Source organism: Phaseolus vulgaris, chromosome 2 (assembly GCF_051622355.1).
Source record: "Phaseolus vulgaris cultivar YP4 chromosome 2, ASM5162235v1, whole genome shotgun sequence".
NCBI lineage: Eukaryota > Viridiplantae > Streptophyta > Magnoliopsida > Fabales > Fabaceae > Phaseolus > Phaseolus vulgaris.
This window is the reverse complement of record NC_143499.1, coordinates 23,744,819-23,768,795: the sequence shown is the minus strand read 5'-3', so window position 1 is coordinate 23,768,795 and position 23,977 is coordinate 23,744,819. Positions and strand designations below refer to the sequence as shown.

General features: G+C 33.4%; 1 protein-coding gene across 1 annotated transcript; it reads right to left on the bottom strand.

The window, feature by feature from the left end:
• Positions 1–19,366: 19,366 nt before the first annotated feature.
• LOC137810987 (V-type proton ATPase 16 kDa proteolipid subunit) lies at positions 19,367–21,579 on the bottom strand. Its single transcript, XM_068612512.1, has 2 exons — positions 21,037–21,579; positions 19,367–19,871 (listed from the first exon to the last, which is right to left on the bottom strand). Exons 1-2 carry the CDS (start codon positions 21,396–21,398, stop codon positions 19,739–19,741), a joined length of 495 nt encoding a protein of 164 aa, XP_068468613.1. The 5' UTR covers positions 21,399–21,579; the 3' UTR covers positions 19,367–19,738.
• Between the last annotated feature and the right edge of the window lie 2,398 nt (positions 21,580–23,977).

The window sequence follows — 23,977 nt, the reverse complement described above, 5'->3', positions numbered from 1 at the left end:
TTTTCTAAGATTGCTTTTGCTATTAAAGAACCTTCCTCATTGTGATTGGATCTGGTTATGTGGGTATAGCTATGTGAGTCCAAGTTGCTGCTAAATATATATTTTTATTTATCTATGGTAGTGGTTCAAGACACCAAGATTCTCCACTGTTATAAAATTTGATAAAGAAAAAGTAGTACAACATTTTTGTATAATATAGTAGTGCAATAATCAATGATGTTAAGTATACACAAGGATATGTATTGCAAGGTACAATTTGACTGACAGTGAAGACAGTGTAAGGGAACACGGCACAACTCCTAATACTGTCCAGTGACCGTTGGAAGTCCTTCCAAGTTTTATATAATCTTTTGGATTTTATAAATCTTTTGAAAAAATTTAAGATGGAAAACTGAGCAGTAGATAAATTCTACTTGTCTCAACTTCACTATTTCTAAACATTTCATTTAGTCTAACCAAATCATAAAATATTGTTGGAACATTCAAATGTATCGTGCAGTCTTATTTATAATAAATATTCTTTTATATTTATAATTTTTTTAAACTAAGATTTAAATCCTTAATTTTCTGTCTTTATTCCGTTATTTGTTTAAATTATATATTTATATAATAACATCTCTTTATATTTATGTGAAATAGATATATTTTAACTTATTTATTAATGTCCATATCTTAATATTTTTAATTAATCTTAACCGATACGACATCCTTAATATTCAAATATTTTTCTAGTACAACATCCTTAATTAATCTTAATATAATCTCATATTATTCCAGTTATTCCATGGTGTTGATTTTTTCCTTTAAAAATCAAATTGACATCATTTAAGTCCAATGGAGATTACATGCATGCACCATTAGATCTCAAAGTTTTTTAACACCTACCTTTTATCATTTAGTATTTGTCTTTTTAAGGTAACATATGTCCCTTGGAACCAATTAATTAACTACATAAATCATCATAATTATTATTTTATATATATTCTCCACTAGTTAATCCTTCAAACTTATCCCTTTTACATATTGTTCTTTCATTAATATTTTCTTCTTTTTCTACTATTCATTCTTCATATATTAAATATAATAAAAATGTGAATTTAGACAAAAAATTAAGAACAATAAAAGATTTTTTTTTTTGTTTTCTAATTTTAAAATTTATTGTGTTTTAATTTTTTAAGAAATGTTTTATAAAAAAATTGAAATTTAAAATAAATAAATGGATGAAATAATGTAACCCTAATCTAAATAGGAAATTACTTACAAAATTGGTTAAGCTTGGTAAAGCTTGACGATTAATTGAGATAATATTGATCAAGGTGTTTGTTTATATGTAAAAAGAGATAAATTTAAAAATGAGCTAAACAAAAGTTTAAGGCATTTATTTATATAGAGAGTGCATTTTAAAGTTTATTTAGAACCAAAATAAAATCTAAAGTATCTATTTATAGAAAGAAAAGTCATACTTTTCTTCCCTCTTGTTATCCACTACTGTTGTGCATTTGCAAATTACACATGTGCCATGTCAGTGTACCCCTTAGGAAGGTACCATACATTTTTCTTGTTTGTAATGTTGTATGTGACTGTCATGGGCATCATATGTTAAGTCTCACAGCCAGAAAAAAAAATAAAAAAGGGTAAACTCACTTCATGTTTTCCAAAGGGATGAGTGCAACAAGGTGGAAAAGTTATAAAAATAATGATGACGTCAGATAATAAAAATGACCCCTGAGTAATTTTGCATACTCTTTTGTGTAGATGGTTAAATACCTGGACTCTAATAAAATATCTTGTGAGCTAAAAAACAAAGGCCCACAAGATATGGCCCTAAAAATGAGAATCAATACATACCAATGATACAAGAACCTTAAATTTTGTAAAAAGTCAAGATTTAGCAAGATTATGTGTGTGGACAGAAAAAAAAAAGTTTTAAACTGAACAAATGTTCTTTATACTAACCAAACCATTATGCTTTATTTGGATTGGATTGTAAACTGAAAAGTTAGGGTGTGAAAGTAAAGATCTGAGAATTTGAGAAGAAAATTAGATCTGTTTGCATTAAATTCAAGTTGGATGTATAAAGAAAGTTTCTTGAATTATGTAAGTGGTTACGAGGATATTCTATATTTTTGTTATTGGTGTAAAATGTAAGATTACAAATTTACTGTGTATAAAAAATTAAAAATTAAAATATGAATTATTTTTGTGTAATTTTAGTTGATTAAAATAATGTAAAATTAAATAAATAATATAAAATAAAAATAAATAAAATATTTTGTGTTATATTAAAATTTTATTTTATTAATTAATATTATTTTAGTTTATTAATAATATAATTAAATATTTTGTTACTTAAATTTATGTATTTAGATAATTTTAATATCATTTATAATTATTTCATTTGGATCATATTAAAATATATTTTATTTATATAAGAATATTAATATTAATTTTTTTATATTTAGATTATAATTTGATAATCTTTATTAAAATTTATTGTCATGTATAAAGATAAAAATGACATAGTTGTATTTTGTTAGATACTAACGTGGTGTCTTAGTATTTCTTTGCAATTAACTGAAGATGTGATGATGGAAGAGGCCCAAGGACAAGTCCAAGTGCAAGTCCAACAAAGAGAAGATTCGGGCCTGCCACCAGAGCCATGGTCAAGAAGGATTAAGAAGATTGGAATATTGCTACAGATGGTAGAGAAACCTTCTTGTACATGTTTAAAATGACATAAACTCTAGTGTAGAAGTAGGATTTAATTTTGTTAAAGTAGAATAGGAAATTTTACTTGTAATTCTTTTTAGGTGAAATTTGGTACCTAAAAAACCAACCTTGATTAAATTAGGGTTCGTTGAACACCTAAATTAACCAAGGCCGGTTATGACTAAGCCTTGGAGAAGAGAGCATATGTTCCATGTGCTTAAAAGCTTTCCATCACATGCTCCATGTGCTAAGTCTCAAATTAGGCGCCAAATGCATCACATTTGATTTAGCTTGTATTTCATTTCTATTTGACTCTTCCAATTCCGGCCCTCCAAATCCTATATAAGGAGGTGCTTGGGTCATGAAATAGCAAGATTACGCTAGAGCAAATTGTTGCCAAAATTGTGCCAATTTTGCTCCTTGTCTCCTACCTCTCTAGGATAGACATTTTAATCTTCATTCTTCACCTTTACCAAGTGAGATGACCTCACCACTCACTCTGCACACCTAGCATGCACCTTCAAGGAGTCCACAACTCTACGTGAGTTCCTTGCTCATCTTCTTCCATGGATGCTTCTGCCAATTCCACCAAAGAAAAGCTACGGATGAAGGCACTTCTCCATCAAGTGGTATCATGAGCCTAGGTTCTTCAAGAGTTAAGTGTGCCTTCTTTTCATTTTAATTTTGTGTTATTCTTCATGATTTCGTGTTGTTCATCTTGTATCCTTGATTGTCTTGTTGTTTTTACATTTTAATTTTGTTTTAGATGCTGTTTGGATAAATCCAATCGGTGCAATGTGTTCAAATTGTTCTTGAGCTTCTAATTTCACTTTTGTGTAGGATTCCTTTAAGTTTTGGTGTTGCTGTTTTAATTTTGCTAGATTTGAGTCTTTCTTGCAATTTTAATCGGTTCATATTGTTGTGTTTGAGTCATTTTGATTTTTGAATCCATAGATGTTTTGTCAAGTCATGTTTCTCCTAAATTGTCAACACTTCTATGTAGTACTTTTCTTGATAATTTTGGCTCATTGATTTTCTTTTTGAGTCCAGATTTATAATTTTGTGTTTGATCCTTTGGTGCATTTTAATTTTTATATTTGAGTTCATATTTGTGTGATAGATCCACACAAGTTCTTATATATCAATTTTATTGTGTTTTTGAAGTATCTTAAAACTGTTTTTAATTCCAGAATTAGGCTTCCTCTGTTTTTGATTTTGTGCTGGCTGGAGAAAAATTATGAAATTCTGTATCTGAATAGTTTGAAGTGTTAGAAAAAAGTGAAGCAAAATTCAAAATAGAAAAAAAAAATGATAAATCAAATACAATCAGTGTGCAATTCTGACGCAAAAAAAAAAACGGTGAAACGTCATCAGATTACTAGGTCCAACATCTTGATGTGCTTCAGGTAGATCTTCATGTTGAAAATCCATATCTGCAACATGTTCATCTTGTTCATGATCAGCAGCAGCACTAGATGAGGCTCCAAAGTCACCATCTTTGTTAATCCATTTGCCACCTACTTTGGTAAAACCCATTTTGCTGAGAGATCCATTGTTCAACTCTTGAGTTGACTTGACCAACTCAGATGTTTCATCCTCTAGGTTCACTTCAAAATAAAGCAGAAATTTAGAAATCAAAACAACATATGGATAATGATAATCACTTAACCTCATTGCCTTTTGCATGTGCTCTTTGACGATGTGGATCCAATTAATTCTGATCTTCTTCATAATGCAGAAGATGTACACTAGATCTTCCTCAGTAAGCATTGAATGATTGCCCCCCCTTGGAGTTAGAATCCAAGTCACAATGAGGGCTAGCAACCTTTCATCAAGCCTTAAGCCACCAACCGAACAAGTCCTAACTTGAGCATTTTGGTTCTTCAAGCTACTTTTGTAGTATTGGATTTTGTTGAAGTCCTCCACTACTCCAAGGTTCCCCTTGTTGATTCTGAGGCCAGAGTACTTAAAACCAGCTACTGCAGTCCACACATCATATGTGATCTCCATATCTACACCTTTTACATGAGAAACAAGGTTGTTTCCCTCAAACTTGAGATTTGTGTAGAAAACTCTTATTAAATCTGGATAGATATTCTCTTTCATCTCCAAAAACTTTCTGAGGGATTGATCTTTGAGGAGCCTTCTGACATTGTCCAGCTTTTGGCTTTTCAGCCAATCAAAGCAAACAACCTTGGGGTTGTTTATCACTTTGGTGCTAGTCTCAAACCTATACCTCTCAATTAGATCATTATCACCAGAAAACCATCCTTCCAGCCTTCCTCCAGACCTTACTGCTCTGGTTTTGACTCTCTTTGAGGTGGGAGGAGTTGAGTCCATGATAACAGAGAAAAGTTCACTCACAGATTTTGCAAGAGTTGTTGCAAGAGATGTTGCAATTGGTTGTTCTTGTGGAAGAGATCAGTTGCACTAGATTTTATAGCAATAACATAATAAAAAAGCATTCAATGACATGAGTGGGTACCAGGTTTTCAGAGAGAGAAGACTTGACCATGCCCTGCACAGAAAACGTCAGAAAAAGCTGAAAATCACGTGGTCTTCACATGTGATCTTTGACTAGTCATAAAAGCTCTTAAATTTTTCAAGATTTTGGAATATATTCCTTTATGACTATTGTAACTTCCTTCTGAGCGTAATCAGCTTTCAACACAGGTTCATAGACCAAGGATTCTTTCTTTAATTTGATCTGCAACAGATAGAAATTTAAAAAGGAATTAAATTGATTTTTTTACAGTGCTGTCAAACTCAAAACAATTGGTTGTTTCGAGGAAACAATCGGTTGTTTTTCTGCAGCAATAAAACTGATTTTGAATTTTTAAATTTTGAGCAGAAAGAATTCAAAACAGATGTAGAAAAAAAAATTAACAAGAAGTATTTGAACAAGAATTTGAAATTTAAATGACTTAAACACTGAGATAAGGGAGTTCTCATCCTTTATGATGTTTCTTCAACGAGCCATATTCTTTTTGATCAAGAAGCCTCCTTTGACCATTGAGAGCCTTTGGACAGATACAAAACATTGATTCAACTTCAATGTTAATCTTTTTCTTCCAAAAAATTTGATCAAATGACTCAGTCCCTCTTATTCATTTAGATTTCCTGCACAAAAAGAATTCAAGCAGCAAAATTTGGTCCCCTAACAAATTTGGGTCCATTTGGCTTTTCTTTGTTGTTAGAAACTTCACATCCCTTAGGAATCCACTTCATAAAGCCTCTTGGAACTGAATATTTCCTAATTTTGCAGAACCTAACAGAATGGCCTTTCTTCATGTAGTAAAAGCATGTAACAACCGGTTGTTTCGTCTTAACAATCGGTTGTTTTTCTAGCTTTCTTGAAAAACTTTTTGAAAACTTATCTTGTTTGTTTTGTGGATTAAAGTCTAAACCAGCCCTTCCAAAAACACAGTTTTGAGATGCCAAGACATTCTCAAAGTTAGATTTTCCTTTCGAAAGCTTATCCACAATACTTACAAGATAGTGCACTTTCTTTTCAAGGTTTTCACAATTTTCACAAATGAGAGTGTCACACTTGCAAGAAGAGTTTTTGAAATGTGTTTCTAATTTTTTAAAATCACTTTTTTCTTTTTCCAGATCTTCTTCAAGTGATTTAACTCTCTTTTCAAGCCAACTGTTAAGATCTTTCAATCGGTTATATGAAAGAACCAATTTATTAGCTTCATCATGTGTTTCTTGAAAAGCTTCAAGCAATTCACTATAATTTTGTTCATTTAAAGAGGCACAAGAACTTACCTCACTTGAGCTGCAAGATTCATCATCATTTTCAGCAACCAAACAGATGTTTGCTCTTTCTTCTTCACTTGATGATGAACTTGATGAGGATACCTCATTCTCATCCCAAGCTATGTAGGCTCTCTTTGTCTTGCCCTTTTTTTCCTTGTAGATAGGCTTTTTCTCCTTGCTTTCTTTAATTGGGCAATCTGCCTTTATGTGACCTTGCTCACCACAACCAAAACAAGTATAGTTATTGGAATTAAAATCATTGGATTTCTTGTTTCCATACCTATCTTTGTTGTTGTCCTTGTTGCGGTTCCTCTTCAAGAATTTGCTAAACTTTCTTGATAGCAAGCTAATGTTTTCTTCATCACTATCATCGCTGGATTCTTGTTTGCCTTTGTGCTTGGAAGCTTTTAAGGCTATGCTCCTTACGTGCTTGTCTTCGCTTTCTTGAACATTGAGTCGATTCTCCTCTAACTCATGTTCCCTAAGCTTGCCAAACAAAGAAGCCATACTCAAGGATGTTAGATCTTTAGATTCGGATATAGCAGTTACCTTTGGTTGCCATGCTCTATCAACACATTTCAAAATCTTGATGTTTAGCTCTTCCTTTTCAAAGGTCTTGTCAAGGCTCATGAGATGATTGATGATGTGCGTAAATCTTTTCTGCACTTCAGCAATTGTTTCACCTTTGAGCATTCTGAACATCTCATACTCTTGGATTAGAGTATGCTTCCTAGCTCTCTTCACCTCATTTGTACCTTCTTGAGTTACCTCCAAGGTGTCCCACATTTCCTTTGCTGATTTGCATTGAGAGACCCTGAAAAACTCATCTGAATTTAAAGTAGAGGTTATTATGTTTTTAGCAATGCAATCAAATTTGGCCTTCTTGCTTTCTGAATCAGTCCATTGAGACCAAGGCTTTTCAATGAAAGATCCATCCTTTTCAAACTTTGGGACAAAAGGACCATTTTCAATTGCATCCCAAATACCTTTGTCAAGTGATTCCACAAAGATTTTCATTCTCACTTTCCAAAATTGGCAGTTCAAACCACAAAACAGAGGTGGTCTGTTGATTGAAGCACCTTCCCCAAAAGGTAGTCTATCAGTCATTAAAAAACAGTTTTAGGATCACACTTGAATAAAATTCAAGAACCAAGCTCTTGATGCCAATTGTTAGAATATATGGCTTTAAACTAGAGGGGGATGAATTGTTTAAAGAGGGTTTTCGAAAACTTTTATGCCAAGAATGAAATTACTTCGAGAAACAAATGATAAGGAATTCAGTTTGCCAAAACACAAAGCAAAAACAACAGCACCAGAAAAACAATCGGTTGTTTCACAGAAACAATCGGTTGTTTATACTAGTTCACAAATATTGAAATTGAATTTAAAGAGATTAAGGATAGAGAGAATGCACACAGATGTTTATACTGGTTCAATCTAAACCCAGAGCTACATCCAGTCTTCTCAGAAACCACTGAGGAATTCCACTAAGCAATCAAACCTAGATCACTTACAACACAACCAAGAAAGTGACCTTGATCCCCTCAAGAACACACAACACTTCTCAGCAACCACACAAAGATTCTTGTTTAACAGATACAAGGATTACACTTGTTACATAAGCAAATCTGAAATCAATACAAGCAGAAATCCTATCTCACACACTTTGATCAAACTCAATCTCTAAGCAATCTCAACTTTTCAAAATCTCAAAATCTGCATTGTTAAAACTCAAATCTGTTTTTCTGAATATATGAAAGATGTTGTTTGTTATCAAATCTTAACAAACTATTAATTGCATTTAAAGATTGGTCAAAGCATTAAAAACAGGAGCGTAAACAGTTAGAAAATCATTTAATGCTCAGTCAAAGCACAAAACAGTTTTTCTGTTATGGTACCAAAACAAACAATCGGTTGTTTCCTCGAATCAATCGGTTGTTTTGGTTTTAACAGCTCAACCATTTGAAAAACAGTTTTCAATCTTTTCTAAAAACACCTAAGTATAAAACAATCGGTTGTTTCGACAAAAAAATCGGTTGTTTTTCACTTAGTTTGAAAAACACTTTTCTTTTAAAAATACTGAGAATGCCTATGCTTTGGATTCAATCAAAGAGTGGATTACATACACAATCTACCCCAGATCCTATCTAGGACAACTCAACAACAACAAGCATAGCCTAGAGTTCAACATCCTTCAAAGGGTTTGGATTCTTCAAAGCTTGAACACTACTTGGTCCAACAATAAGGAGTTGCCACACTCACCCACATGTACAACCAGCTGCAGGATGTTTTCTTTGTGCAAAAAAAAAAAAACAATTATGAGGTTATGTTACACTTTTACAGATAAATAATACACATAATTTGAATAAATTAGATTTATTTTCAATTAAATATATGAATAATGTTGAGTTTATGGTGAATCAAATGTGGATATATGAACACTTCTCATGGATGGGAATGAGGGATATCAATCCCACATATTAGGAGTTCTTCCCTCGGGCATCCCATTATCTCATTGGATTTCATATATGTACAATTGGTGTTGTGAGCGTGCAGATATATGGTTTTACCCATGCTAGGGTGCTTTGAAGTTCTTATCATGACAATCACCCTAGTCAGTCATTTGAGGTGATTTCCATGTTATCGATATATATATTCAACTCAAGATGTGCTCATAGTGTCATTTGTCAAAGCATGTACCATGACAGTTTATGTACGAGCAAATGAATCCTCGACCTCTCTCACCTTTTGAAGAAAGTGTAGTTGTCATTAATGATCGATGGTTGTACTTTGCCAACCATCTTGTTACTGGTGTGACACTGGCTTCACATCCCTCTGTTGAACCAAGTGGTGTTCAAGCTTTGAAGAATCCAAACCCTTTGAAGGAAGTTGAAGGCTAGGTTGTGCTTGTTGTTGTTGAGTTGTCTTAGATAGGATATGGGTAGATTGAGTTTGTAATCCACTCTTGATTGAATCCAAAGCATAGGCATTCTTAATCTTTTTAAAAGAAAAGTGTTTTTCAAACTAAGTGAAAAACAACCGATTGTTTTGTCGAAACAACCGATTGTTTTATACTTAGGTGTTTTCAGAAAAGATTGAAAACTGTTTTTCAAATGGTTGAGCTGTTAAAACCAAAACAACCGATTGATTCGAGGAAACAACCGATTGTTTGTTTTGGTACCATAACAGAAAAATGGTTTGTGCTTTGACTAAGCATTAAATGATTTTCTAATTGTTTACGCTCCAGATAATGCTTTGACCAATCTTTAAAGGCAATTAATAGTTTTTTAAGATTTGATAACAAACAACATCTTTGAATATATTCAGAAAAACAGATTTGAGTTTTAAATATAACACTTACACAAGTTTTGAGATTTTCAAAGAGTTGAGATTGCTTAGAGATTGAGATTGATCAAAGAGTGTGAGATAGGATTTTCTCTTGTATTGAACCAAGTGGAGTTCAATGTTTTGAAGAATCCAAATCCTTTGAACGATGATGAAGCCTCTGTTTTGCTTGATGCTGCTGTGCTGATTTTAGCCTTGTTCTGGGGTAGTTCAATGTTGTAATCAACACTTAGATTAAATCTCAAAGCAATTAGCATCTCAATTTTAACAAAGCAAAATGTTTTACAAACTAAGTTGAAACAACCGATTGTTTTGTCGAAACAACCGATTGTTTACACTTAGGTGTTTTGAGAATGTTTGAAAACTGTTTTTGAATGGTGTATTTTGTTAAGTAATAAAACAACCGATTGATTCGAGGAAACAATCGATTGTTTGTTTTAAAACCATAACAGAAAAACTGTTTTCTTTGACTGAGCTTTAAATGCTTTAACTGAATACGCTTCAGTCATTAAATGCTTTGACCAATCTATTTTAAATGCAATTAAGAGTTTGTTAAGATTTGATAACAAACTATATTCTTAGATATATTCTGAAAAACAGTTTTGATATTAAGAATCTTGAAACATAGTTTTGATCAAAGAAGAGTTTTTCAAAGTATTCTGAGAATGCTAAAGTATTGAGAGATTGATCAAGGTGCTGAATAGGGATTCTACTTGTATTGATTTCAGATATTCATCTGTAACAAGTGTAACAAGTGTAATCTGTCTAAACTGCTGAACAATTCGTTTGTGTGTGTTCCTGAGATTGGCTGTGTGTTCTTGAGGTGTTCAAGATCAACAATCTTAGTGTTGGCCAAGGAGAGTGTGTTTCTTGAGGTGTTCAAGGTCATTCTCTTGGTTGTGGTGTAAGTAATCAAGTGATGATTGCTTAGTGGATATCCTCAGGGTTTCTGAGAAGACTGTACGTAGCTCTTGTTTGGAGTGAACCAGTATAAACAACTGTGTACAATTTCTCTATCCCTATCTCTTTAATTCAGTTTGATATTTTGGAACTGGTATAAACAACCGATTGTTTCGTTAAAACTACCGATTGTTTTTCCAGCTTAGTGCTTTTGCTGTTTGTTTTGGAAAAACTGAATTCTCAATCAAGGTTCTTCTGAAGTATTTTCATTCTAAGCTTAAAAGTTTTCAAAAACTCTTCTTAAACAATTCACCCCCCTCTCGTTTAAGGCCATATATTCTAACAACAAGTGTAATCCTTGTATCTGTTGAACAAGAACCTCTGTGTGTTTGCTGAGAAGTGATGTGTGTTCTTGAGGGGATCAAGATCAACATTCTTAGTGTTGGTGTGTTGGCCAAGAGAAGTGTGTGTCTTGAAGGGATCAAGGTCACTTTCTTGGTTGTGTTGTAAGTGATATAGGTTTGATTACTTAGTGGTGTTCCTCAGTGGTTTCTGAGAAGACTGGATGTAGCTCTGGGTTTAGAGTGAACCAGTATAAATCTCTGTGTGCATTTTCTCTATCCCTTAACTCTTTAAATTCAGTTTTGATATTTGTAAACTGGTATAAACAACCGATTGTTTCTGTGAAACAACCGATTGTTTTGTTGGTGTTGTGCTTTTAGCTTTGTGTTTTGAAAAACTGATTTCTTAATCAAGATATTCTCGAAGTAATTTCATTCAAGGCTTAAAAGTTTTCGAAATCCCTCTTTAAACCATTCACCCCCCTCTAGTTTAAAGCCATACATTCTAACAATTGGCATCAAGAGCTTGGTTCTTGAAAGTTATTCAAGTTAATCCAAAAAATTTCTTTATGGTTGGTAAACAATCTTTAGAGGAAGGTGCTTCAATCTACAAACCACCTTTATTCTGTGGATTGAATTACAAGTATTGGGAAGCCAAAATGAAAATCTTTGTGGAATCTATTGATCAAGGAATTTGGGATTCAATTGAGAATGGTCCTTACATTCCAAAGTTTAAAAAGAATGGTTCTTTCATTGCAAAACCTTGGTCTCAATGGATCAATGATGAATGTAAAATGGCCAAGCTTGATTGTACTGCTCAAAACATAATAGCTTCTGCACTAGATACTAATGAGTTTTTCAAGGTATCAAAATGCAAAACTGCTAAAGAGATGTGGGACACACTCAAGGCTACTCATGGAAACAATGAACCTAAGGAGGCAAGGTCAAAGAGTCAAGTAAGAAGGAAAAGAAGGCAAAACAAGAAAAGCCTCAACCTCTGCTTCATGGCCAGAAAGGAAGATGACTCAAGCAGTGTAAGTTCATCTAACTCATCAAATTCTGAAAATTATGGTCAGTAGCTTCAAGCCTTTCAAGAAACGCATGAAGAAGCCAACCGATTGGCCCTCTGAACAATCGGTTAAAGGAAAAGAATAGCTTGCTTGAAAACAGAGTCAAATAAATGGAAGAGGAATTAGAAAATTCAAAAACAGATTTTGAAAACCTTGAAATCATTTACAAAAACTCTTCTTGCAAATGTGATACTCTTGTTTGTGAAAATTGCGAAAATCTTGAAAAGAAGGTTCATTATCTTGTTAAAACTGTGGATAAGCTTTCTAAAGGTCAATCCAACTTTGAGAATGTCTTGGCATCTCAAAACTGTGTTTTTGGAAAAGCTGGATTGGGTTTTAACCCACAAAACAAACAAGATAGATTTTCAAAATCATTTTCGAAAATGCCAGAAAAACAACTGATTGGACCATCGAAACAACCGATTGTTACATGCTTCTATTGCATGAAAAGAGGCCATTTTGTGAGGTTCTGTAAAATCAGAAAATATGTTGTTCCTGAGGGCTTTATGAAGTGGATTCCTAAGTGCAATAAAGATTCAATTGATGAATGTAAACCAAATGGACCCACATTCATAAGGGGACCAAATCTTTGTACTTGAAAATCTTCTTTGTAGGAAATCTTGGAGGAGCAAGCAACAATGGTACTTGGATAGTGGATGTTCCAAGCACATGACAGGGGACAAATCAAAGTTCCCTAGCATCTCCTTTAAGCAAGAAGGGCATGTCACCTATGTGGACAACAACAAAGGAAGGATTCTTGGGAGAGGATCCATAGGAGACAAAGACATCTTGGTCATCCATGATGTGCTCTATGTAGAAGGTCTAAAGCACAATTTGCTCAGCATTAGCCAACTATGTGACAAGGGATATCAACTGATGTTCAAGTCAAACACATGTGAAATCTGTCTACCCAACACCAAAGAAGTAATGTTGGTAGGTAAGAGAGTCAATAATGTGTATCTTCTATATATATATATATCTTCACCATGTTCTATTGGTTGTCTTCTATCCAAGCAAGATGAATCTTGGCTTTGGCATAGAAGAATTGCTCATATTCACATGAATCACTTGAACAAGTTAATTCCAAGGGATCTTGTGATTGGGCTACCAAAGCTCAAGTTTGAGAAGGACCATATTTGTGAAGCTTGCCAAAAAGGGAAACAAGTGAAAAGTTCTTTTAAAATAAAAAATGTTGTTTCTTCTTTAAAACCCCTTGAGCTTCTTCACATGGATCTTTTTGGACCATCAAGAACTATGAGCCTTGGTGGAAATTATTATGCTCTTGTTATTGTTGATGACTTTTCTAGGTTCACTTGGACTCTTTTCTTGGAATCAAAGAGTGATGCCTTTTCTGCATTCAAGAAGCTAGAAAGAAGGTTGCAAAATACAAAGAACTGCAACATAGACTCTATTAGAAGTGATCACGGAGGAGAATTCCAAAATGAGAAGTTCAACAAATTCTGTGATAAGATGGGGATTCTGCACAATTTCTCTGCACCAAGAACTCCACAACAGAATGGTGTGGTAGAGAGGAAGAACAGATCTCTTGAAGAGCTAGCAAGGACAATGCTTAGTGAATCATCGCTTCCTAAGTACTTTTGGGCGGATGCAGTGAGCACTTCTTGTTATGTGATGAATAGAGTGCTTATTAGGCCTATTCTAAAGAAGACTCCATATGAACTCTTCAATGGAAGGAAACCTAACATCAACCATCTCAGAGTTTTTGGCTGCAGCTGTTTTGTTCTCAACAATGGAAAGGAAAACTTGGGGAAGTTTGATGAGAAAGCGGATCTTAGCATCTTCATAGGGTATTCTCTCACAAGTCATGCATATAGAATCTAAAATAAGAGGTTGATGACAGTAGAAGAATCAGTTCATGTTGTCTTTGAGGAGGTAGATCACAGAAACATCCAAATCCCGAAGACCAGAGTTGAAGAGGATGAACAGAGCATCAGTTTGGAGAAGCTGGAAATTTGTGCAGAAAAACAACCGGTTGATTCGCAAAAACAACCGATTGAAATTCTGCAACAGAGTGAGTTTCCCAAAGAGTGGAGGATTCCTAGAGATCTGTCAGTGGAAAACATCATAGGGCAGATAAAGGAAGGTGTCTCCACACGAAGCTCCATCTCAAACTTCTGCAGGCACACAACTTTCGTCTCACAAATTGAACCAAAGTCAATTGATGAAGCTCTCAAGAATGAGAAGTGGGTTGAAGCTATGCATGAAGAGTTGAATCAGTTTGCAAGGAATGAGGTATGGTTTCTTGTCCCTAGAATAGATGAAATGAACATTATAGGTTCGAAGTGGGTTTTCAGGAACAAGTTGAATGAAGATGGTGTGATCACAAGAAACAAAGCAAGGCTAGTTGCCAAAGGCTACAATCAAGAGGAGGGCATAGATTATGGTGAAACTTTTGCCCCTGTTGCAAGGTTGGAGGCTGTAAGGCTGTTGTTGGCTTTTGCTTGTATGAGTGGTTTCAAACTCTTCCAAATGGATGTCAAGAGTGCCTTCTTGAATGGTTACATCAATGAGGAAGTGTATATAGATCAACCACCGGGTTTTGAAGATCATAAGCATCCCAACCATGTCTTCAAGTTGAAGAAGGCTTTGTATGGACTGAAGCAAGCTCCAAGGCAGTGGTATGAGAGGCTTAGCAACTTTATGCTATCTCATGGTTATGAAAGGGGAATGGTAGACAAGACTCTCTTCATCAAAAAGTCAAATTCTGAAATAATTCTTGTGCAAATCTATGTTGATGACATCATCTTTGGTGCTACACAAGATAGGTTGTGTGAAGAATTTGTGGCTGCAATGGAAGGTGAGTTTGAAATGTCTATGATGGGAGAACTGTCTTTCTTTCTTGGATTGCAGGTTAAGCAAACAAAGGATGGGATCTTTCTATGTCAATCAAAGTATTGCAAGGAGATTCTCAAGAAATTTGAAATGGAGAGTTGCAAAGAAGCAAGCACTCCAATGCCATCAAGCTGCTACATGGATGTTGATTCTGCTGGAAAGAGTGTAGATCAAACCAAATACAGAGGATTGATTGGCTCTTTGCTTTATCTAACAGCTAGTAGGTTGGACATCATGTTTGTTGTGTGTCTATGTGCTAGATATCAAGCAAATCCTAAAGAGTCACACTTCAAAGCTGCAAAAAGAATTCTGAAATATCTCAAAGGAACATCATCTGTTGGGTTATGGTATCCTTCTCACTCTCCAATTCATTTAATTGGTTATTCAGATTCTGACTTTGCAGGTTGCAAGCTAGATAGAAAGAGCACAAGTGGCACTTGCCACCTTCTTGGCTCAAGCCTAATCTCATGGCATAGCAAGAAGCAAGCTTGTGTTGCTCTCTCTACTGCTGAGGCTATGTATATTGTTGTTGGAAGCTGTTGTGCATAGAATAACAACAACTTGCAGACTTTGGATTGAAGATCAGCAAGGTCCCTTTGATGTGTGATAACACAAGTGTCATCAATCTTACCAAAAATCAGATTCAGCACTAAAGGACCAAACATATTGAGATAAGGCATCATTTCATCAGGGATCATGTAAACAATGGGAACTGTGAAGTGAGTTTGTGGAGACCAAATTGCAATTAGCTGACATCTTCACTAAACCACTACTAAAAGAAAGGTTCTTCTTTCTAAGAAATGAGTTAGGTATCCTTGATCTTAATAATCTCTCTTAAATTTGTTTTGTTACTGTTAAAGTTTATTTGTGAAGACAAATAGGGGGAGAATAATTTGGTCTTGTGTATCCTTATCTGAAACTATTTAATTCTGTTAAAATCTCTGCTATAAAACTGTTTTCTGCTACTGCTAATAGAAACAACCGATTGTTTATCAGGTTTTATGCTTTAAATGTGTAAAAATCTAACATGCTGTTGTAAGAAGCATTGGATGGTAGATATGCTATTTTTGCAGGTACTGCTTCAGATTCAATCAGATCAAACACAAGCTCCAGGGATTTGTCTTCATCAAATAGGGGGAGATTGTTGAACCAAGTGGTGTTCAAGCTTTGAAGAATCCAAACCCTTTGAAGGATGTTGAAGGATAGGCTGTCCTTGTTGTTGCTGAGTTGTCTTAGATAGGAACTGGGGTAGATTGAGTTTGTAATCCTCTCTTGATTGAATCCAAAGCATAGGCATTCTCAATCTTTTTAAAAGAAAAGTGTTTTTCAAACTAAGTGAAAAACAACCGATTGTTTTGTCGAAACAACCGATTGTTTTATACTTAGGTGTTTTTAGAAAAGATTGAAAACTGTTTTTCAAATGGTTGAGCTGTTAAAACCAAAACAACCGATTGATTCGAGGAAACAACCGATTGTTTGTTTTGGTACCATAACAGAAAAATGGTTTGTGCTTTGACTAAGCATTAAATGATTTTTAACGGTTTACGCTCCAGTTTTTAATGCTTTGACCAATCTTTAAAGACAATTAATAGTTTTTTAAGATTTGATAACAAACAACATCTTTGAATATATTCAGAAAAACATATTTGAGTTTTAAATATAACACTTACACAAGTTTTGAGATTTTGAAAAGTTGAGATTGCTTAGAGATTGAGATTGATCAAAGAGTGTGAGATAGGATTTTCTCTTGTATTGATTTCATATTTGCTTCTGTAACAAGTGTAATCCTTGTATTTGTTGAACAAGAACCTCTGTGTGTTTGCTGAGAAGTGTTGTGTGTTCTTGAGGGGATCAAGATCATAATTCTTAGTGTTGATGTGTTGGCCAAGAGAAGTGTGTGTCTTGAGGGGATCAAGGTCACTTTCTTGGTTGTGTTGTAAGTAATATAGGTTTGATTACTTAGTGGTGTTCCTTAGTGGTTTCTGAGAAGATTGGATGTAGCTCTGGGTTTAGAGTGAACCAGTATAAATCTCTGTGTGCATTTTCTCTATCCCTTAACTCTTTAAATTCAATTTTGATATTTGTAAACTGGTATAAACAACCGATTGTTTTGCTGGTGCTGTGCTTTTAGCTTTGTGTTTTGAAAAACTGATTTCTTAATCAAGATATTCTCGAAGTAATTTCATTCAAGGCTTAAAAGTTTTCGAAATCTCTCTTTAAACCATTCACCCCCCTCTAGTTTAAAATCATACATTATAACACCCTCGACATGTATCGATACATGCATTGGTTAGATCATTGTCACACCACTGCATACTTGCTTGGATAGACGAAGATCGACCATCTATACTGCCACATCATCATTCACATAGTTACATCACAACAAAAGCATGCTTCTTTGGTTAGTAATTTATATTATTTTGTATATATTATTATTTTACAATATTTTTTTTTAATATTATAAGCGTATAATTTCAATGAACGCAAAGTATATTCAAGAGGATTGTTGACATTCTATAGTTCAATCGACTATGAACATGTATCAAAAGGTACTCTGACATGAAACAAAATCCATAATGCATTGTAATTAGTCATAGTGTCACGAATGAAGGGATAATTTAGAGTAAACGTCCACGCGTTGTATAATACACAATTTGAAATAGAAAAGATATATCTTCGATTGTACATTCCAGGATATATTTTTTTTATTTCGGATTGTATATTTCAAAATAAAAAAATTCAAAAGATAGAACAGATTTTTTTATTATATGGGGGTGCCTTTTTAAATTGTGGGGTGCAAAATATAATGTTCATAAGAGAATGTACTTTCATTTACTGGACCAACTCAATCAAATTATTCCCGTGTGTATGTGGGTTGAATGGGTCGTATAAGGTCTAAGCATTTTCTCTTTCTTTTAGCACTCTAGTAGTAACTTTGTATATTTTCATAATTGCGAGAAAAAAAGTATAAATTATTTATGATCATCAGAAACATTATGAATTATATGATTAGAAAATTTATTTCATAATCTAAAAATACATTATGCATTACTATGTAAGTAAATAAAATATTTTATAGATATTTAAGTAAATATTATAGATAAAATAAATGTAAATCTTAAACCCTAAACTCTAAATCATAAATTTTAAATCCTCAACCCTAAAATGATAAGAAATATTATATAATAATATTTATTATTATAATTTAATGACATTCATTTATATATAATTCATTATTTACATATTTTTCAATTTAAATATAATTTGTTTCTTAATTTTTATTTAAAATTATAATTTATACATTTATTTTTTATTAAAGTTAATAATAAATTTATTTACTTAATTTTTTTTATTACATACATATCATCATGAAACTTACTTTTTATTTATAATTTTTTAAACTATTCAGTTAATATTTTTTTTATAAAAATATTCAAACAATTTTATTTAATTTTTACTATTACTTATTTTGATATCTTTTTAACAAACAAAAAATACTAACCTTTAATTTGGTACTAACATTATAATTTTTTATAATTTTTTATTAGAAAGTCCAATATGAATTGATTAATAAGATTTAATAAATATCAAGTATAAAAATTAGTAACATTTTTCATTAATGACATTATATATATATATATATATATATATATATATATATTAATATTTAAGTAGTTGCTGTATTTGATTTTTTAATATGCAAACCTGGCTCACACTTGTCTGGTTCGCACGTTAAAGTATGTCGACTAAGTTTAACCCATGGCAAACCATATTAGTTCACAGGTTGCAACCTCTAGATCTTGTTAAGTTGTGCATTGTCAAACTCAAGCACTCCAACCCTCCAACCATAACTTTTTTTAATTTTCATATTCTTACAATTTTATTAGGTGAAAACTTACATATAATAACATAACACGGCAGGTGTTGTTCTCCAATCATTTTTAGAGTTTATCTAGCTAATATGCAAATGTATTTAATAAAATACTAATTACTAAACTAAAACTCCAAATTTAATTGGAAAACACCTAACATACCTACGATACCACATGTAAGCTGTACTAATACAAATTGAAATTTTACATTTCAAAAATATCATTCCATTTTTATAATTATTTACAAAAAAAATACATCTAACCAAAGCTGTAACCTGGTCCAACCTGATTCTCCTTCGATTAGTTCAAGTTAAACTGGCTGAAAATTTTGGCACTCTCATCAAACAATCATTCTCTTTTTCCTCAAACCCTATCCAACCTAATCTAGGGTCACCCCTAAATGTATTTTCCTTAACAAACCACCCTTTTATCCAACGTATCAGACAGGGTTACTCATTAACAGCTTTATCCATTAATTAGACGAATAATTAAGACAGTCATCATGGGTCAGATATGTCCATAATTTTCAAGATCATTATAAAAAAAATCAAATTGACATTTAATATCTCATTACAGCCATAAGATAAGGTTTTGGGGGTTGTGGAGAGAGAGAGAGAGCTAAGTGTCGAATGGCACACGACACACAATACTAAATGTTATCCAAATTAAACACAAACATGTTTTATCTCAGAGATCTCTAATTTAGTTTGGATAGCACAAGTAAATACAATAAATGGCCAAAGATATCGTTTGGACGTTTTATTTCTGAATAACCTGAATGAAGAGCATCACAAACCAACACTCTTACTTACCAATACCTAGTCCTACGCCACATTCACCATCCAATCCATGGTTCTAAGCGCTCTAAGCAACATGAAATATCATACTAATCAGCTCTGGATTGGCCAGCGCGGGAAGAGAGGATGATGCCAACAATGAGACCATACAAGGCCAGTGCCTCAGCAAAGATGAGAATCAGAATCATCCCAACAAAAAGCTTTGGCTGTTGGGCATTTGCTCTACAAAGAACAGTCCATTTTCAGCATGGCAAATTCAATAAATTGCAATTGAGATTATACAAATTTATAAGTAGGAGTTAAAAAATCTCAGTGAACATGCCGTCAAAATATTGAAAGCAGTAGCAGCAATGGTGTGACACTAGGATTAGATAATTTTGGAAATTCAAATTCAATCGACAACAGACAAGTACTTCCCAAATTCTGCCTTGTATCATGCTATAATAGCTGTTTCATCATTGTAGACTTTCAACCACGCAGAACAAATTGAAAATCAATTTCATATGTAAAGAAGTCTGCTGCTGTAGTCCAAACTAACTACCAGCATGTTCGGATACACGTCTGAAGACCTCACAATCATGTTTAACAACAGAAAACATTGATCTCATAGTAAAGATTTAATGAAAATTTCTTATGCGCCAAAAGCATGTTAGACTACAAGCAAAAAAACAGAACAAAAAGTAGTTTTTCCATTGTGTTGAGAATTTGACGCCTTTGAATAAACAACTTAATAAGCACTATAAATAAATGCTTACATGCGTTTAAGCTGTTTCCGTTATGAAAGAGGAAATTGGGTTAAACTGTTTTGATACAAGTTGTAAGCTGTTTTCATAAGCTATCCTGCACAGCTGATTAACACAAGCAGAAAGCAACATACGAAAAAATCATAACATATTTTCACAAATTCTCTCAAAAACACTTAACAAATGCTTATGTCCTCATCAGATACGCCCAAATAAGCTGTAAACAAACAAGCACACCCAAGTTCCAACCCTAAGTCTTTTCTAACAAACTTGCTTTTGAAATAAAAAAAAAAGTTCCCAAACATCACTTCAAACTCACATTGAACCAAAATCAAATTTGCAATCACAACAAGCAGGTATAATAAACGCCTTCACTCCACCAATGCAATACACAAAGTACCTCGGACAAGCATCAAAATTACAAGTCAACATACATACTCAGCCCAATTCTTGAATAAATTCTTATTTTGAAATTCAACTCGGCAAAGAAGATCATCGATCATTAAAATTGACATGAAAAATTCAAAACCAGTACAAAACCAGAGAACACAACCAAAGTGAAGTAAGTATGGGCAGGAATAGAAGTGAATACAAAAGAAATTGAACAAGTAACGAAAAGAGAGTAGAGAATGAGAATAGTATACCTAACACCGGCGTCGCCAACGATGCCAATGGCCATGCCAGCGGAGAGACCCGCGAGACCGCAAGCGAGACCAGAAGAGAGATGAGCGTAGCCGTCGAAGAGATAGTAGGATTTTGCCTTAGGGTTAATGCCCGTGCTGATGATGACCGCGATGATCAAGCCGTAGATGCCCAGCACTCCCGCCATCACAACCGGCACAATCGATTTCATCACCAACTCCGGCCTCATGACGCCCATGGAGGCAACACCGACGCCGCTCTTAGCCGTGCCGTACGCCGCACCCATGCAGGAGAAAACGAGGGCCGCCGCGGCGCCCAGGAAGCCGAAGAAGGGAGCAGTTTCATCGCCGCTGAAATCAACCATTCTTTCTTTCCTTCTTTGAATTTTGGCTTTGGGCAAACGAGAGTGAGATCTGTTGATATTACTTTTATTATTGCTAAAATTTTCCCTTCTCTCTTCCCTCCCTCGCTTCTTCCCTCTCGGAAGTTTCTTGAACCCACCCTCTCTGCCACCTCTGTCATTATCACTAACGCCAAACTATATTATTTTAGTAACAACTAAAATAATCCCTTTTATATCATTCCACTTACCTTTTACTCTATTAAGAACATTTATTTTATTTTATTAACATCTGCTAAATTAACTTTTGTAACACAATTTTTTTTCAACATTGAAACATCAAGCAATAAGGAGAAAATAAGGCTAAAGATATCAGTTTAAATAAAAGAAGCAAATAGGAAGTGTACTTAGGAAACCAGGAAGTGGAAATAGCAGGAGCGGTTCAAAACATCAAAGCCCACTCCTTCGACCAAAAACTTTAGTGAGGCCCGTATGGGAATGTGTGATAATACTTGCGGCAGCCCATGATATTTTTATCTTAGCATTCTTGTTTGACAATTGCTTCCTGCACCCAACAAATTTGAATTCTACCCCGTGTTTTATGTGAATAACAAAAATGCCCTTTTCAGTTTTTCAGTTTTTGGATAAGAAGGGAATACGGATCAAAATATATTCTGAAATTTGGAATTTTTTTCTGGAATCTTTCCAAAATCCCTTTTTGAAAATATATTTTAGATTTTATTTTCCATAATTGTATTTTGGATTTTTTAAAAATCTAAAATACAAAAATATATTCTATATTTTTTTTAGAATGTATTTTTTAATTCCAAATTTTTAATTCTAAAATAAGAAACAATTTTGAAAATAAAAATTGATTGGGTGCAGGTTCAAATTTATTGGCTGCAGGAAGTAATTGCCTTCTTGATTTCTTTAACCAAAATATCTTTGACAAAAACAATTTTTATTATCAAGTTAGTTTATTTTATTTACGTGTAATGACTTCATCAAATAATTCATAATTTTAAAACTAAATTTTACTGTTTCAAAATTTTAAAACTAAATTTTACTGTTTCAAAATAATTAATGAGTAACAATAGACGTCACTATAATAAAAGTCATTACGTAAACTATCATAAAAAAAAACTTCACTGTTAACCTAAAGTAGAATGTATTAAATTCAGGAGTGTGGTAATTATTTGTAACATGTGATCAAGTTAAATTAAATTAATACACAATTTAAATTTAGAATAAATCTAAATAAATGATAAAATCACATCATATAAATAGATCTCCCTTAAAACAAGATTAAGTATCCATCGCTTTTCAGTAACTTTTTTTTTCTCTTTTACTCACATTCATGTACTTCAAGTGATAAATGGGGTGCTGAGGTTATCTTCATGAATAATGAATGACATGTAATATTATGGCTGACATAAGTTCAATAATGAGAATTCATAACCACTCAAGAACTCTTGACAACTAACCAAACAAACTACGGACACCATGCGTTTCAATGTTTAACGCATAATAATGCAACTTGGTTTAGGTAATGGGATTAACAATCAACATTAAACTCTACCTTTCATCATTAATTTTGTTTCTTTGACCATGCTAAGCTTTCATCATTGAATTTATCCAACATGTATGTATCTATGTAACAATTTAATCCTTCGCAACACCTTAGTGAAAATAAAAATTCAAAATTGTTATGATTAGACAAATTCTAATAATTTCCACTGGGAATGTTACCACATTTTCCGGGCCTTCACACTGAAGAACCAGTTTCGGCCACACGTCCATTTTAGATATGGTATGTCCCTATGGAGCTTGAAAGATGTATGATAAAAGTCCAATAAAAACATCACTGAAATTATTATAAGAGGCATTGCCACTTTCATATGGAGGTGTAATTATTCTCTAGGCTTTCGTATCACTTTCTTGAGTTATCCAATTCCGTAGCAAATTCTAAAATTTAATTCGGATTCATACTAATGCTTCATCATTCGCAATTCTTTTGGAGAATGAAAATTTTCTTGCATTCCATCTTATTGTCGAGAAGAAATTTTGTATGTAGACCTATTATGATTTGCATACGGATTGTTTGACCTAAATTTCAATGCGTCATCATTTTTATTTTTATCATCACCAAGCAGATGTTAAACTAAAAACATTGGCCCATTAAATCAGCATTACATGGTAAAGTTGCAAGTTACACCAACCAAAACAAAGGGTAGAACAAAGTCAATTGTAGTTTGGTAATAAGGATGAAGAGTGTGTTTGGTACGTATGGAAACAGTAAGATTATAATTGGACCAGTTAATGAAAGTGGAATTTAATGTATGCTTGTCCTATAATAAAAGGCACGGAGTAAAATAAAGAGGTCATCATTGGTATTCCATCTTTTGAACATTCTTTATTTGAGATGAGAAGTGTTATGGTAAGATTTGTTTACACTGGGATTGAATAATGTGTACCATATAATACAAACCCATTTCATGATCTCTTCAAAAAATATGAAAACAAAAAATACTTTGCTCAATGAAGCTTTTCCCTTCAATAAACTGTGGCCAGTTCAATACTACTTTTAGTTCAGGATTAAAGTG